Genomic DNA, 11,729 nt, shown 5'->3' with positions numbered 1-11,729 from the left:
GCATGCGTCAGACTATCAGAGGCTTAGAGGCCTTACTGCATCTGCCCCGAAACACCCAGGGAGACGCCAATACTGGCACCAGAGGTCAGGGAGGGATTGAGGGGGGGGGTGGCCGGGTGGGAGGGATGTCAGGGCGGGCCAGCCAGCGCATCGGGGCCGGAGACTCATCCAGCCAGCTGGCGTAGGCATCCAGCACAGCCCGGCCACATAATCTGCCCTACCTGGGGACGACCCGACCGGGAGTGCTGGGAAAATGGTTGTCCCAACCACTCACAAACATGCCCGAAATTCCCACCCTCCTGCTTGAGACAGTCGAGACGCTGTATGTACCTGGTTGCGCTTCGCACCCGCGCATCTCTATCTACTTCCCTCTTGCCCGTCAAGGTTCCGTTACATCAATGGCATTCGGAAGCAGCTGGTGACAAACTGCAAATGGCGTGCGGTACGGCAATGCATGTAATGGCAAATTCTACATGATGGTACAGCTGCGCCGCATGCAAGCATGGGCGGGAATGTGCAACAGCTACCGTATACAATCGATGACCAGCACTTCCTGCGTATTCACAGTCATGCTGACCTTGCAAACCGTTTGACTTGTACGCTTGCACTCCTTGCAACTGCCATACCTTCGCCATGGCGAGCATGCTTGGCGATAAATGTACGTGCATGCATGAATATGGAACTAGCGTGGCGCAGACGCCTGCACACGTAGACCAACTTGTACACGAGGACGTCTTGGTTCTATTGATGAATCATCATATCACCAGCAGATTAACAAGGAGGTGGCTGCCTTATGGCAGGAAAAGGGCTGATCCCGGGTCGTTATCAACCCAGCCACCTTGACGCGGGCGCCTACTAAGCACACGCCTCTATGTTGGGGGCCTTCGGCATCCCCGCAAATCCGGACATGGCCGGTTGGGTGGGGTGCACAGTCCGTGCTAACCCGCAGCTAACAAACTAGTCACGTCACTCGCCGCCAATCAACACGTGCACCCTCAGCCCCACGCCCTGCTAGCGCCGTTCAGGCTCTCAGCCCGGCCCCGCCGCCGCCGGTATGCTATGTTTTGCCGACGCACGCAGCAGATTAAAAAGAACCGATATGGTACGCTGCGTATGCTTTATCATGCAATCTTCCATGTTGCCCCACAGCGTAGGTTTAGCTGCGGTCACTGGTAGTATAATGACGGTACCGTATATAAGGCAACTTGACGACAAGGTTCGATGACAGCTAATAGCTGTCGCCTCCAAATCAGTTCTCAGCTTTGATATGCCACACAAGCCCAACGTTAAACCCGCTCCAGGCTGTACCCTTGCGGGTAGTGAGCGTCACATGGATAGAACACGCACGCCGTTGAGCTGGTCGATTAATATTCTGGCGCAACACATGGATCAAGATGCGAAATCAATACGCGCTCAGTGCTTGTCTGCTGATGTCGCAGGTGTTCCGAAAGTGTTAGATGCCCGGGACCGCGTGATGCATCATCTGCCGCCTGTGTCCGTCGTCGTGACCGCCGTGGCGCTCCTCTGCTGCGTTGACCATTTGCGGCCCCGCCTTCACCTTCATCATCGCCTCCTGCACCTCATGGGGGCCCAGCCGCTGCGCCAGCGCCAGCTGCAGCTGGCCCACAGCGCTGCTGCGATCCTCGAGCACTCCACCCGGCAGCCCAGCAGAGGAGGTGGGGCCGAACAGTCCCGCTGGCACTACTGCGCCAGCTCCGGCCGGGCCATCGGCTGTCGTCAGCAGCCCAGACGCCTGCGCGAGGGGGAAAGGCGGCCGAGCGCAGGGGAGACGTCAATCAACCCGCAGTCAACCGGTACCGGCATCATCATAATGAGTGATACATGGGCCGCACGCCAGGGAGGTGTACCGTTCGAACATACCTTGGGCATCAGCAGGCCCTGCGCCTTGTCCAACGCCTGCTTGGCGGCGCGCCACACCTCTGGAGACCGCAGGGCGGCAGCAGCCCCCGAGCCGGGCCCAGCAAGGGCGAGCTCCTTGTGCACCGCTTCCAGTGCCGCCGACATGGCCTATGGGGGCAGGAGCACAATGGCGGATGGATTCGCCAGGGGCGGGCAGCGACAAGGAAGCCATCTGCCGATGCTACCGTAGTAAGCAGTGTTCACGCAGTGTTTCTGCCTGGGGATGCATGTGCTTGCTTGTGCCCAGCGTCCCACTCTAGGCCCGCATCGTAGCCCGCAGAAGCTCACCTGCACCTGGGCGATGCACTCCCGCATCTGCGCCACCATGCTGCACAGACCCGCCACCAACTGCTGCACCTGAGCCAGGGCGGCCGCATATGTCCAGCCGCCGGCACCGGCGCCGCCGTGCTGCTGCTGCTGCTGCTCTGCCTGCAGCTCGTACACCAGCACATGGCCAAAGCTGACGCCCCCTGGGGCTGCGCGCTTGCGCAGTGCCTGTCGCTTTTGCTTCGCCAGCTCAGCTACACGGCCGCTGTCGGACTCCCCAGAGTCACTGTCCAGGTCAGGGAGGCGGTCTAGCGCCGCTGCATCCCGTGTGCCGCCCATCGCCTGCTCCTGGTCATCCTCCTCGGCTTCGGCCACCGGCCCCGGACCGGCCTGCGACGAGCGCCGTGCAGCTGCAAATGCCCCCAGCGCTGCGTTTGCGCGGATGGCGGAGCTGGGCCTTGCCCCCGGCCTGCTGGTAGGGACACCGGAGCTTGGGCGCTGCATGCGCACTGGCTGCGGCAGGCGCGCTTGTACAGCATAGCCGCCAGCTCCAGGGGCTGCCGCATCATCACCTGCGCCGCCGCCGCTGTCACGCGCCATGTGCAATTCCATGGCGGCTTTGTCCGGTGCGAAGCTCATCAGCTGCATGAGATGCCGCTGCTCTCCACTAGCGCCGGCAGCGGCAGCGCTTCCCGCCCCGTCCGTTCCCCCCTCGGCCCTGCTCGCCTCTGCTTGCAGGGCCTCGTTGCCAGAGGAGGCGCGGCTGAAGCGATCAGGCGCCGTCAGTGGAGGCGACAACATGGCCTTTGGCGCACTGGCTGCATGCGCCAAGGGGCCCCTCTGCGCCCAGCTGTTCTCTGTAGCGAGCCCAGGCTGGGCGCCGGACCCGCTGCTGGTAGGGCTGTTGCCAACTACCGCCCCGGATGCACTGCGGCCAGCCAGGGCGCTGGGCGGCCGGGGCGAAGCGCCGCCGTCGGCGAGACGCAGCCGCTGCGCACTTGAAGGCCGGCTGTTGCTGCTATGGCTGCGCAGGGAATCCGCACGCGCGAGGGCGACGAAGGCGCTTGCCGCGGCCTGCTGCTCTTTCGCGCGTTCGTCCTCGGGCACGGTGATGTTGCCAAAACGACTGGTCAGGTTGGCCATGACTGCGTCTGCGAGCTGCGCGGCGGCAGCTGCGGAAGACGCGGCGGAGGCAGCTTTGGGGCTCGGCCGGTCGCTGCCGGGGCCAACACCGGGCACGGCACTGCTCTCCTGACTGTCGAGTCGGCTACGTCGACTGTAGCCCAATGAGCCACGTGGCATAAGGGGATCTGCGCCATTGCCAGACTCTGTGCCAGCAGCGCCGCCAAATGGTCCGCGCCAAGCACCGTCGTCTGTCTCGAGAGAGGGGCGCACATCAGGTGTTGAAGCCGTGGCAAACCGAGACCGCATGCGACCATGTGCGCTGCCGCCTGGCGCCGTGCCCCCGGGCAGTGGGCTTGGCTCTGTGCTGGGCGCCTTGCGGTCACCGCCACCGACCCATTCCATGTCAGCAGCGGCGGCCGCCGCCGCTGCAGCTGCAGGAAGCGGTGCAACCTTGTTGGAGGCTGAGGTGCTCCTTGACAGCAGCCCGCCGCTGTTAGAGGCTTTGACCTTGGCCAGGCCGCCCGACCTGGTGCTGCCGCCGCCGTCCTGGCCTTGCTGCTGCTGCAGCCAGTCCCGCTGTGCCATCGAACTTATGGCCAGGCTCACGCGAGAGGGCGTGGCGGTGTGCACGGAGGCGCCCCGAGAGACGGGGCTGGCGAGCACGCGCGGCAGCGGGCCGCTCTGCCCATCACTGGTGGTCGCGCCATGCGACATCAGCCCCGCCGCCAGAGCCGCCGACTCCAGGCCGCTGCTGCTGTCACTGCCAGAGCCGATGCCAGCCATGCCGCCAGGCTTTCCCAAGTCGACTGACGACTTGGCGCCCTTGCCACCGCTGACCGGCTGCTGCTGCTGCTGCTGTTGCTGTGGCGCAGCTGAGACTGGCCGTGAGCCCAGTCGTTCGTTGAGCTTGCGCAACATGTGACTCGGCCCTGCTAACTTGGTCGCTAATGCGTTAATCAGCTGCTGGCGGCGAGACGTTGCCTCAGCATCCCCACCCGCCATGAAGCCATCCAGGGCGCACATAAGCTGCTTGTTCTTGGGAGCCTGATGGCGATAGTGCTGCCAGCGCCACCTGACGATGAGGTAGATGTCCTGTAGAAGGCGCAGATGGTACAAGTGCCCATGCTTGAGCATTGCTTCACTGCTTCACGCATCATACGCGACATGCCGCAACATCAATAGCGCCTGCTCTACCCGCATGCAGGCAGGTGCGGCGGCTTACCCTTTGCACGCCAGGTGCGTTTCGCACCACCTGCTTCATGATGAAATAGGGGTGGAACAGGATGACCATGATGCAAATGATCAAGATGAGCCCAAACAGGATGGGGCCCAGCACGTACAGCAGGCGGGCCAGGAAGGTCTGGCCCGTGGACTTGATGAGCGGGGCCCACAGGATGTTCTGCAAGCAATGGGGCCAGGGGACATGTCACATTTAAAGAAACACAAGGAAATGCGGTGCCTGTCGTGTCCATGCTAGTGCCGCCCCCTCTCCCCTGCGTGCTGCGGGTTCACTCACATAAAAGACCCCCTCATCATCTCCAAACAGCAGGTACTTGAGGATGTAAAGGATAGTGTACTCGTATCCCGACAGCTGCTCCGCCTGCTCGCTGAAGGTGCACATGACGGCGCCGGCGTACATGATCGCGGCCACCATAATCACCAGAGCCAGATGCATCAGGTCGGAAAACGCCAGAGACAGCGTGCCCGCAATCAGAGACAGCCGTGGCTGGAAAGACACGCTGCGGTCAGGCGAGTAAGGTAGGCGAGTAGGGTGCAGGGGCAAGGCGGGGCGAGAGAAGGGGCGGTGTCAGACTCTGGGCAGAAAACGTGACGGAAGCAACCCAATATGCCCAAGCTGGCCCCTGCGTGAGCCGCACGAGCCCGCTTCCGCCATGCTCACTAGTGGATGAGTCGGATGATGACCATGGCCAGCACCAGAGACTGAAGCAGCATGTACGTCACGTACATCGTGTACCTGTGGAGGGATGGCGCGGGGCGGTGGCGGAACGGCAGGCAGGCAGGGCGGTGGTGGGTGGGCGGTCAGGGTTAGCAGGCAATGTGGGGGCAGTGTGAAGTGCTGGGTGCGGACACGAATGCCATTTTGTTTCCTTTCCCTAACACATGCACCAACACTTAAACAGAGCCGGGTGATAGCAGCGCTCATCCGCCGTCTCACATGTGGCGCACGCGCTGAAACATGGTGCCCGAGCTCTCCAGGGGTGCGGGGTCCTCGGGCGCCCTCCAGCGGCCCGCAGCGTTGTAGTTGGGGCTGCTGCTACTTATCATGCCACTGCTACCACCTGTGCTACTGCCGTTGCCACTGAGCACCTGGATGCTGGCTGCAACGGTGCCATTTACCGCGTCCGACAGGCTGTTGCTATTGCTGGTGCTGTTTCCGCTGAGAGTGCTGTTGCCGCTGAGGCTGCTGACCGCAGCGGCCGTGTCTGCGCCCTGCACCACCACGGCGCCCTCCTGCCGCTTCAGCAGCCAGTAGTGCGCCGGCGCGTACGTGTCCGCTTCGTACACCTGGTACCTGTGGGCAGGGTGGTGCGCACGCAGGAGCACAACAGAAACCTCAACCCAAGGATCTTGGGCTCTCGAACACGAGAGCTGCAGAGGTACCAGGAGAGGACTCGTACTCCAGCTCTAGAACAAGGAGTCACTTGCCTGGCCGTGAACTGGTTTCTGTCGCTGAGCTTGAGGCAGTAGACGAAGCAAATGGTCATGGCCGCGACCATCAGGCAGCACACCACCGCCTCGAACGCCATCCAGAACGGCTTCATGCGGGGCCGGTACACCACCTGCGTCATGGCCTTGCCGATGGGGCGCAGGCCGCCTGCGGTCCAGGGGCGCGAGGTAGGGCCATCCTAACGTGACAGCGCTCTGGGAAACAAAAACATGCAAACACGGTCACAGATGCTGGCCCCTGCTTCCAATCCTCCAAGAGTGCATACCGTGGCGCATGGGCTCCTGCTGGTGCATGAGCAGCATCTGAGACACGTCCGGGCGCATGTCGCGGTTGAGGAGTGATGGCCGGTAGCGCTTGCTGTAGGGGTCCCGGCGCAGTGGCTTCTCGTGGTTTTGGCGCGAGCGCAGAACCATGGACAGGTTGGCACCGGCGGCTCCTCCTCCCGCCGCATAGCCTGCGCGCATGAAGTGGTCGTGCATTGGCCTCGTAAAAGAGCTACGGCTGCAATCGACAAAGTCCAACTAACCGGACATGGGGGCTCCGCTTACCTTCGTACGCCGCTCCAATGCGCTGGGCGTCCTCGTCGCCGTCCCCGTCATCCACAGGCTCAAGCGCCACGGTAGATGGCAGCTCCGGCACATCGCCCATTGCCATGCTCACGCACTTCATCTTGGCGGCGCGGGAATTGCCGGCAGCCGCCTTGAGGCTGCTAGTGCCGGGCTTCCCGGCAGGCAGCCTCATGGACAGGGTGGGTGAGCCCCCCGGCATGCTCATTGGCTCCGCGTCGTAGTGGCCGTGCCCCGGCTGCTGCAGCCACTCGTAGCCCTCCGCCACCGGCTGCGGCCCGTCGGCAATGCCGGCGCGCACTGGGCTCTCGCTGTCGCTGTTGCCATAGCTGGACACGCCTCCTGCCTCACTGGGTGCCGCGCTGCCGGCCCTGGACCTGACCAGGTGGCCCACGCCCTGCCTGTGTGACGCCGGCCGTGAGCGCGTCCCTGTGCGGGAGTTTTCTGCGGTCACGGGCCGGCTGAGTCCCTGGTGGTGCGTGGAGCGGGAGTTGGCACGCGATAACTCGGGCGCTGTGGGCCATTCGATCACTGGTGCCTCGTACTGCGGCAAAGCTGCCGCGCGCGCCGCCATGAGCCGACTCCGCCGCTGCTCCTTGAGCTGTTGTGAGATGTCGTATGCGACCAGGCACACGTAGCCCGCGCACAACATCACCATGAAGATGTCGGGCAGGACCTGGCGGTAATACTTCTGTGGGGCGTAGCGGGCAGAAGGGAAAGGAGGAGGGGCAGGCACAGAGGGAGATGAAGCATGTTAACCGGTGTGCTTGAGATTCCGGCAGCCTGTGGCCAGCAAGTAACCACTGACAACCAACAGCGACTGCACGTGCCTAGCTATGCGCAAGATTCAAGCACGCTTGGTACTGCTCTGGTCTCCGTGGCGCTCTATGTTCATAAATTCCTCACTACCATTGCAGTAGGCCCAGCACGTGTGCCGACCGCTACCCTAACGCACCGAGAACTCAGCGAACGCATCGGCGTAGCTGACTGCAGGCAGGCCCACGAGCGTGGCGTCGCAGCGGATGAGGCCGTTGGCTGTCCAGCTGAACATCAGTCGGAAGTAGCCAAAGACAGAGGCAGAGGGGTTGTACGTCACCAGCTCCGCACTCATGGACCTGGGTGTGTGGGGGGTGCATGCAAGGTATCAGGTCAGGTTCAAGTCCAGGAAGGCCAGCTTCCAGCAAGCAGGCACATGCCGCAAGTAAGGGGCAAACAGGCTAGCAAGTAAGCGAAAGGCTGTAGCTGCACTCACTGCGTGAGTTGGGCGGAAAGGTAGGAGCCGTCGCGTAGGAAGATGAAGGCCTCCCGCGCGCGCTGTTCCGACATGCCAATGTCCAGCAACAACGGGTAGCCGTCCGGCCGGCCCGCGATCTCCTCGTGGAAGAAGCCGAACGGCACGCCGTTGGGGTTAATGTCGGATGAGCCGGCGCTGGTGTTGTAATAGTCGTCTGGGTTGACGCCCGCGCGGAACAGCGGCGAGCGGGGCAGGAACACGGGGTCCACGCCAATGCCGCCCAGGTCGCCACCCACCACACGCGCGCCAGCGTTCTCGCCCGCGCAGGCCGTGATGAGCTGGCGTGTCTTCGAGGCGGAGGTGCACATGTAGCGCCCAGAGCGCTTGCGCACGTCCCGGTCAGACAGCCGCACCTGCGTCACGAAAGCAAGGTATGTTAGACTGGAAAACCACGCAAGGACAAGTCCAGGCCATGGTACGGGGCATTTTGAGCCTTAACGCACCTGGTGCAGCAGCAGTCCGAGCAAGACTCTGTTGTTGCGGCCGACCTGCGTCAGCTTGCGCGTGCGCATCCCCGAGCGGACCTGGTACAGGCTGTAATCGAACGTGTCATTGATGAGCACACCGTGGCCGCTTGCAAACTCGAGGTTGCTGCCAACTTTGACGCTGCCACCACGGGTCGAGGAAGGCGCGCGCTCGTCGCTAGCACTACTGCCCGAAGATGACGAGGTAGAGCCACCGCTGGTCGTTGTGGATCCAGAGCTCTGCTGGAGCTGCCTTCTCTGCTGCTGGCTGTTGGCTGGCCTACGAATGGCGCGAGGCCCGCTAGGTGTGTCTGGGCAGGACGCCTTGTCAGGATCCATTGCCGCCTGGTCCTCTTCCGGCACCACGCCGGTGTCATGGGGTGCAGCGCGCAGCCCCCGCCGCCTGGCTGCTGCAGTCGAAGCCGACGAGCCGCCGCCAGCGTCCGGTGAGAGTGGGGGCCGAGTGGGCACGCCCGGCGGCGGTGCAGGCGGCATGGGCGGCATCGATTCCGTGGCATTGCCGTCTGTGGCTTTGGCGGCGTGGTCTGCGACGAAGCTCAAACTATTGCCGGTGGGCTCGCTGCGGTTGAAGATGCAGTTGCAGAATTTGCGCTCATTCTCGTCGGCAGGGGTGGATGAGTTGATGCCATAACCGGACAGGATGCCTTCAGCGCTCGCCAGTGCCGTCTTGGCGGACTCAGCCACCTCCGACACCATGACCTGTACGGCACAGTCACCAAACGAAATCGGCAGGAGCAGCAAATCAGGTCAGCGTCTCTAACAACCCCCATAGGGACTAGATACAGGGACAGCACCTGACCGCCGGTCCGCACCTGAAGCACGTCCGCCACGCCGGTGCCGACCACCGACGACAGCTCCTGGTTGCCGCGCGTCTTGGCGGCCGCCTGCACCACACTGGTCAGCTTGGTGGCGGTGGTGGTGATGTTCTTCACAGAGTCCCGAGCCGTGAAGGCCCAGTTGGTGCTGCCTTGCTCGCTGCGCTGAAGTGACAAAGGGCGCCAGGTGCGAGCACAGCAGGGGTCAGTCAGGGGCATGCATGCGCACAATAGGGGACTAGCCGTGCACAGCAGCTGACAGCCTGACACAGTACGAATCACCGGCACGCCTGCCTTACTGCTAGCTGCAGCCCAAACCCCGCTCACCACATCTCCCTCGTCCATGCGTCCGTTGATGCTGCTGACCGCCGCGATGAGTGCGACCTGCGTCACGTCCATGTCCTGACCGAACGCGTCCAGAGTCGACACCGCGCCCAGCAGCAGTCCCACGGCAGCAGACGCGCCGTCGATAGCGGGCGTCACACACGCAGTCCCAGTTACGGCGCCGCGCACGACAGCAGACGCCGCCGCAGAAGCGTTGGCGGCAGTAGAAGAGGCGAAGACTGTGCGCGAGGGTGCGGGGTTGCAGCCGCAGCCGCCTCCGCCTGCCAGCACCTGTTGGAGTAGGCGACGCTGCTGCCGTGGGCTGAAGTCAAAGACATCCTCACTTTCGCCGGCCTCGTTCTCTGCGTCCTGCTCTGCTTCAAGCTCGTCTTCCTCGCTCCACTCGGCCATCCAGGCCGGCTCCGTGTAACGCCCGGTGGCCAGCGCCTCAAGCGCCGCCTCCAAAGTGGCACTTACGGACTGCAGGCGACGCAGGCTGCGCTCCAGCGGCGTCGCAGCCTCCTCCCCGGCACGGCGCCGCCACTGCAGCTGCTGATCCACCACTGAGGCCTCTGCGGAGGGCTCAGACTGAGTGTCCAACAGCTTCCTGCGCTGTGCAGCTGTGGCCGTTTCCAGAAGGGCCGCGTCCTCATCCGTACGCCACACCGCGTCCGCCTCCTGCCGCACACGTAGCAGCCGGCGGCGCTGGCTGCGGTGCCGGGATGTACTCAGGTCCGCAAAGGACGCGCTTGCTGCACCGCCGCCTGCTGCGCCGGTGGCTGTATACAGGCAGTCCGAAACGCCGGTGGTCAGCTGCACTGCAAGCTGCAGACCGTAACGCGGCGGGCCCGCGGGAGGCGAAGGCGGCGGCGGCGAAGGTGGCGGCGGCGATGGGCTGGGCGGCGGGTAGCTTGCATTGGGCGGCATCGGTGGGAAGGCGGGTGCGCCGGGCGGCGGCGGTGACAAGGGCGGCGAGGGCGGTGGCGGTGGTGGCGGCAGCTCAACGACCATCACTGCCGCGCTGAGGTTGAGGCTGCGGATGTCCTCGGGGTCAAGACCCAGTCCGGGCAGCAGCGGCCGCAGCGCGGCCGTCAGGGCGGAGGCATTGGCCGCCAGCGCCACCGCCATGGCCTCCACCTGTGTGCGGTTGCCCGCGACGTCCTCCGGGGTAGGCGGCAGCTCGCCAGGCGGCGGCGGCGGCAGCAGCTGGATGATGGTGGGTAGCGACGGCTGCAGCGTCAAGTTGAGCTGTGTGGCGCGTATCTCCTCCACTGCCACGTCCAGCTGCGCCACCGCCTCCGTGCCCCCGTCTGCCTCCACGCGGTACAGCACGCGGTACATGCCCGGCAGGCAGCTGCCCGTGGTCAGCTGGGCCACACTGCAGCCGCCACCGCAGCTGCCGGCGGGCGCGCCCGCAGGGCACAGCTGAGCTACGCTGGTCTTGATGTACGGAGTGAGATCGTTGCCGTTGTTGTCGTTGGCGACTGCAGCACACGCTCCGGCCATGGCGCCGGCAGCGGCGCTGCTGCTGCTACCGCTACTGGCTGCAGGGACCGGCGGCGGCTGGAAGGCTGGAGGCGGCAATGGCGCTGCCTGCCGCAGCCCGCGCCGCCGGCCCGCGCCGCTGTCACTGCTGCTGTTGCCCGACGCCGGCCCTGGAGGTGTGGGTGGCGCCGGTGACGGCGGCCTCCAGGCTGAGGGCGCCGGGGATGGCGGGCGCGGCGAGAAGGTGGAGAGCGGCACGCCCTGGGAGAAGACGTTACACGGCGCCAGGCTGAAAGGCGCGGGCGTGCGGTACACCAGCGACAGCGTCTGGTTGGCCAGTGCGTCGCTGAGGTTCGTGGCGAGGTGCAGCGAGGGCAGCAGGTAGATGCGCGGCACCGGCGAAAACACCACCTCCTCCACGTCCACCACAGTGGGGTCGTCCGTCATGTTGCTGCCGCCGCCGCTGGTGGCATTTGACATGGTGGCCTTGACTGCGATCGCCACCACCTCCAGCAGCGCCTTGCGCCGGTCGCACGGCAGGTCGCTGCACATGTAGGCTGCGGAGGCGCCCTGGCCGCCGGCGTTGGCGCTGTTGGGCGCCCTCTCACACAGGTACTGTCCATCGGGGCACGGGCTGTCCACCATCACCACGCGCTCTGCAGGCGGGCGGGGCGGGAAGGGCAGCGGAGGACCGTCAAGTGTTGAGGCATGCGTGGTGTCGCACGTGCATACCAGATCCCAAAACGCAGAGTACCCGCG

The 11,729-nt window shown here is 64.5% G+C and overlaps 1 protein-coding gene across 2 annotated transcripts in view; it reads right to left on the bottom strand.

Moving 5' to 3' along the window:
• Nucleotides 1–120: 120 nt before the first annotated feature.
• Nucleotides 121–11,729, bottom strand: part of CHLRE_12g515350v5 (uncharacterized protein) — a 28,912-nt gene continuing 17,303 nt past the window's right edge. For both annotated transcript variants that reach the window (XM_043068292.1, XM_043068291.1), the window contains 15 exons: nt 9,489–11,626; nt 9,159–9,326; nt 8,305–9,045; nt 7,820–8,214; nt 7,523–7,682; nt 6,550–7,258; nt 6,267–6,455; nt 5,980–6,148; nt 5,489–5,845; nt 5,213–5,287; nt 4,829–5,051; nt 4,535–4,711; nt 2,209–4,404; nt 1,882–2,028; nt 121–1,753 (listed from right to left, as the gene is read on the bottom strand). In XM_043068292.1, coding sequence (XP_042918386.1) covers nt 1,454–1,753; nt 1,882–2,028; nt 2,209–4,404; nt 4,535–4,711; nt 4,829–5,051; nt 5,213–5,287; nt 5,489–5,845; nt 5,980–6,148; nt 6,267–6,455; nt 6,550–7,258; nt 7,523–7,682; nt 7,820–8,214; nt 8,305–9,045; nt 9,159–9,326; nt 9,489–11,626 — 8,144 coding nt within the window. In that variant the 3' untranslated portion in view covers nt 121–1,453. The remainder of the gene's footprint in view (nt 1,754–1,881; nt 2,029–2,208; nt 4,405–4,534; nt 4,712–4,828; nt 5,052–5,212; nt 5,288–5,488; nt 5,846–5,979; nt 6,149–6,266; nt 6,456–6,549; nt 7,259–7,522; nt 7,683–7,819; nt 8,215–8,304; nt 9,046–9,158; nt 9,327–9,488; nt 11,627–11,729) is intronic.

The sequence above is a fragment of the Chlamydomonas reinhardtii genome, chromosome 12 (genome assembly GCF_000002595.2).
Source record: "Chlamydomonas reinhardtii strain CC-503 cw92 mt+ chromosome 12, whole genome shotgun sequence".
Lineage (NCBI taxonomy): Eukaryota > Viridiplantae > Chlorophyta > Chlorophyceae > Chlamydomonadales > Chlamydomonadaceae > Chlamydomonas > Chlamydomonas reinhardtii.
Note: the sequence above shows the minus strand (reverse complement) of the source record. Positions and strands in the feature narration are given on the sequence as shown.